General features: G+C 32.3%; 1 protein-coding gene across 1 annotated transcript; it reads right to left on the bottom strand.

The window, feature by feature from the left end:
• Window positions 1-421: 421 nt before the first annotated feature.
• On the bottom strand, window positions 422-999 carry LOC108978631 (glutamyl aminopeptidase-like; the record flags this gene model as incomplete). Its single annotated transcript, XM_018949006.1, has 3 exons — window positions 838-999; window positions 624-766; window positions 422-572 (listed from the first exon to the last, which is right to left on the bottom strand). Coding segments are annotated over exons 1-3 (444 nt in total), but the record flags the coding sequence as incomplete, so codon positions are not given.
• Between the last annotated feature and the right edge of the window lie 3970 nt (window positions 1000-4969).

Raw genomic sequence — 4969 nt, forward strand, 5'->3', positions numbered from 1 at the left:
GGTTATATTTGGGGCATTCACAACCTGTCTTAAAGCATCGTAAAGTCGTAAAATTTTAACTTTTTCCACTTGTCTAAATAAAAATTAGGGTTTTCAGATGTCTCTTAAAGTTATAAGTTATAACGATTCGAAAACATAGTATTGAGAATTGTAAATGTGTAAACTCATTTTTGTATGTAATCCAACAACAAATTTTTTTWAACAATTTTTAAGACAGGTTGTGAATACAACAATTATATTTAAAMATGCGAAATCGTGAATGAATTGCAATAAAAGTTGGTATTTTATTATATCTTATTATAATTCATCTATTTTAATAATGACCATATATCAACCACTAAATGAATGTGTTAATCTCTTCTGTACAGAATGATAAGTATTGATGATTTTTAGCGTTTGGTTGGGACTACTTATTACTTACCTCTAATGCGATATCAACTGCAACAAAGTTTACAATGGCTTTGTTAATTTGTATTGCGCTCCACCAATAAGGTGTTTTCCAAACTCCAACCCATTGGTAAACTAACTCCTGAATCAAGGTAAAATTCCCAATTTGCATCAGGTCATTCTCGCTATCAAAAATAAGTAAATGTAAAACTTTTTTTGATTTACTTTCACATTACCTTAAAATTAATATTCCCCAACTGCTTAGCGGCCGTACTGTTGACACTTCGGGTAAAGTTATAATATACAAATTTTCCACCGGTAGCGAAATGTTGAAATATAATGCGATACTTTTATAAATCTTGCATATGTTTTCGCAGATCTGAGAGTTCAATAAAAAATAATTTTAAAAAATCTTTATCTAAATTATCTGTGTTAGTGTTAATGGAAAACCTGTTTCATATCTGGTACATCTCTATAAGTCCTTAAATATATACTTGGCATTTTATCATTTAGTTCTCGTTTACATTTGATAAATTTATTTTCTTGCGTTATCATAAATCCCAAGTTATACGTTGACATTGGACGAGATTTCTCAAACATATCAATAACATATTCCTTATGCCCGAAAAATCTGGAATTGCATTGTAGAATTCAGTATATATGTATGTTATATGTATGTATAAATATAAAGGTTTGTATCGAAAATAAAAAAAAAGCTTTAAAAAAGTAAGGAAAAATGTAACATAACAAAGAGGGAGTATAACGAAATCGTGAAAGTATTCCAAGTGAAAATCATTGTCTACCGAATAAAACACATAAATCAACGTATACATGAAACTAATATAAATACAGTCAAACCTGGATAAACGAAAGTTTAAAAAGCACAACCTCATTCTCGCTTATAGAGGTTTCTCACTCACCCGAGTGTGATAAAATAACAACGTTATTTACTTCCACGCCTATTCTTGAGAAGAAAACAATACAAAAACAATGGTAGGAGTTTCCACGAAAGTTAAGAATGAGTCATACAATAGCAGATGTTTGTAATTTGTTATTTGTTACTGTATGTGTCAATGTATGTTTATTGYAACTATAGCTTCTCCTAAATAATAAATAAATAAAGCTCGACTGTAGAGAACGTATATTATAGAGAAGGTTCAATTGCGGACAGTTGCGTAAACTGTCAATAACCATAAATTTTCTATTAGTGGATTTCACTATTTTTGGCTCGGAAGGAAAAATTTTGACAGTGATGAGGGAACAAAACTGCGCATTTAATGAAAGTTAGACACAGAAATATACAGTGATATTACAGACGTATGTTGGCTTTTTCACTTACACTCGTTTTAAATAGTTGAATTTTTTAACTTTAAATACAAATACCTCAAAAACCATTAGTCAGCGGCAACTATATATATATTTTCTTGATGTATCTATATACATATATATATTTTGTCCTCTATCCGTGCATACCCATTTAACCTGGAAATCGAGGGATGCTATTCTAAAATTTACCCATAAATTCCAAAACAAAATTCATATCAACAAATATAATTCCATATAAACGCATATGCGAAGAGACTAACATGCGGCTGTAGTATCAAAGCAAGCCTCTGAGCATAATTTTAATTCAATGCTCAGCTTCGTTCTCTCATCTCTGTTAAAATTGTTCCTTCCGAGCCAAGAGTGGTGAAATCCACTAATAGGATTTTGTTAGCTCTTAACAGTTCACACGCTTGAATTGAACCTTTTCTACATTATACGTTCTCTGCAAGTAGCTTCACCAGCAATGCCGTGGCATTCCTTTAATGCCATATGTTCAGTAGTCAAAACCAAAAAATGCAATAAGACACGCCAAATGGTACAAAGCCAGAAATTCTTAATGGGGACAGGGTTGCTTTACTGAGCAAAGAGCCTAAAAATGGTTCGAAGGGTACCATCACAGTTGGGATTGCCAATCCTCTCCAAAGTAAGCAATATAATAGACACAAACAATTTTCACATTGTGCCATTGAAAAAAGGTGTGGTAGTTGAAACTAAAATTCAAACATACTGTGAAAAATTTTGCATGGATGTTGTAAAATACTTGTCAAATAATAACAAAATATAATAAAATTTACAACTTTTATCAACTGAAGAGCTCTAAAGGATTAGTAGCATAATAGGTAATTGTAGAAGAAATCACACTGCAAACTATAGGGCTTGTCCTGTATATAAAGGTTAAAACGAAATTGTCTGTCACCATTCAGGCGCGTCATAGCCAAATGGTAAATTTACCGAATATATTGAAATCCCTATACATATTACAAAACCACTAAATCTTAAAGATAATACTATATGTATAAGAGAGTTTTGCAAACGTGAAACACTGCACAAATAGAAATGTTGAAATTATGCTTTTGAATCTTATCCAATGTTTGACACAATTCACATATGTATGTATGTATGTCTATAAAGCAAAATGTGATTCAAGAGATAATCATAATTTCTTTATTCCGGGATTTAGACTCCTTGTTAAAAATCACCCAGATGGAAAGGCACATGATGGAACAGCAGTGTTGTTTAGAAAACGATTAAGCAACCACGTATTAGAATCTCATGCTACAGCGCAGACTAGAGATGAGCGATATTGCGATTTTTCAATATCTGCGGTTTCAGTGATTGCTATTTTTAAATCACTGTGATTTTATATTGCTATTTCGCAACTAAGTCGACTTTCAAATGGAGACCTTTTGTTGTTGTAGTGGCTGATTCTGCCGATTTGACAGTGTTTGGCCGACTGTCGTGGGAACGATGGAAATGTTTTGTCGTTATTGGCGGCAAATTCCCTTTTGGGTCCTGTCACTCGAGTCAAGTTTTTCCGCCTTTCTTTTCACTACATTTGCGCAAATGTTGGAGCGGTTCGGCTGTCTCGAAGTTCCTGACTTATCAATATCTATTGTAGCTTCCGAGTTAGAGGGGGTTTGAATTACAATAGTTGTATGATTTGCTTGTTTCTATTAGTRAAGCAAAAGTTAATAACTTTATATTAAAAAATGTTTAATTATTACATATATACCTTTTGATCTGGTAGTTCCACTGTAGGATATCTATTATGTTTTTTTAAATATGTTAAAGATGTTTTATATGAAATTTTTGATTTGCAGATATTGCATTTTGCATATATTTCGTCTACCACTTCAAACATCTGCCATACTTCACTTYTTTTCCTTGCTATATTTCCAGACATTATTAAAAATTATAAGAACKTTAAACTCAAAAATTCAAACCGCTATGACGAAAAATAGCATATACGCATATGTGGGTATATACAATACCCTGAAGAAAGCTGCTACTTTTCCGCTATTTGCTATTGTGATCGCATGTACTGTGCTATTGAAATGCCACAGTTTCACAAGCTTATTCTGATCTGCTATCGCAATCCCAATTCACAAAATCAAACTGTTATCGCAATACACAGGTTCGAACAGCGATCGCAATTCACAGTTTCGAACTGCTATCGAAAATTACAGGTTCGAACTGCTATCGCAAATCGCAGTTTCGAACTTTCAATCACAGACTCATGCTACAACAATATCTATAAACAAGTAAGAAAGGGCTAAGTTCGAGTGTAATCGAACATTTTATATTCTTGCAACTTGCAAGAATCAAAACCAGGGAAATACTTTAAGGTGTAAAACCAATCACATACAATAGTCAGCCGGATGATTGAAAATTCTGAAATTAGTTATTTACGAGCTAGGCCAAGCTTTATTCATTTTAAGCACAAAACAGTGTTTTATGATTAAAATATACATTTTTATTTTCATTGGGACAACTCATATATTGGGCGATATATGCAGTACAAAGTCACCCGGAAGTTCGAAATTATTCATATTAAGTATATGAGTGCTAAGGAAAGTAATGGCATATCATTATAAGAGAAGGATAATTCCAGTTATATATTTGGTGGTGATGCGGTACTAAGCGAGTCGTTGTTAACACTTCGATGGTCGTTGACATAGACATTGTATAAACCTACAAGTAACCAATCCTTCATTTTTCAATAACACATACGCAAAAATCTACCACAAATTAGGCACTTTATACGGGTTGCCCCAAAATATTCTAATACAAATTAGGCACTTGGTTCGGGTTGCACCCAAATATTCTGCTATTAATTGTCACTTGGTACGGGTTGCCCCCAAATATTCTACTACTAAAACGTTAAAATGTCTCAAATCTGCTATAGTGTGTTGCCGTGTTTGGTTTTAAAATTGATAACTTTAACAATATTTTTATAAAATATTCAAATATTTTTCGATTATTTAAATTCCTAATTATTAAATTTAATTAGTTTTGTCCAAAATATTAATTATTGTATCAATACATTATTAAATGTTTCCAATTTTATAAAAAAAAATATTTAAATAATATTTGTGTAAAAACTATGTATTTGATGTGAGTATAACTCCGCAGCGTTTCTCATATCTTTCCAGACAATCCTGGGGCATAGGATATACTCGTTGTGTACATAAAGAGAACTGCGAACTCTTGTCAGTTGACCAGTGTGAGTAATTTTCTAATAGCTCCCTCAAAAGCG

Source organism: Bactrocera latifrons, unplaced genomic scaffold (genome assembly GCF_001853355.1).
Source record: "Bactrocera latifrons isolate USDA-ARS-PBARC rearing strain unplaced genomic scaffold, ASM185335v1 scaffold_1241, whole genome shotgun sequence".
Taxonomy (NCBI): Eukaryota; Metazoa; Arthropoda; class Insecta; order Diptera; family Tephritidae; genus Bactrocera; species Bactrocera latifrons.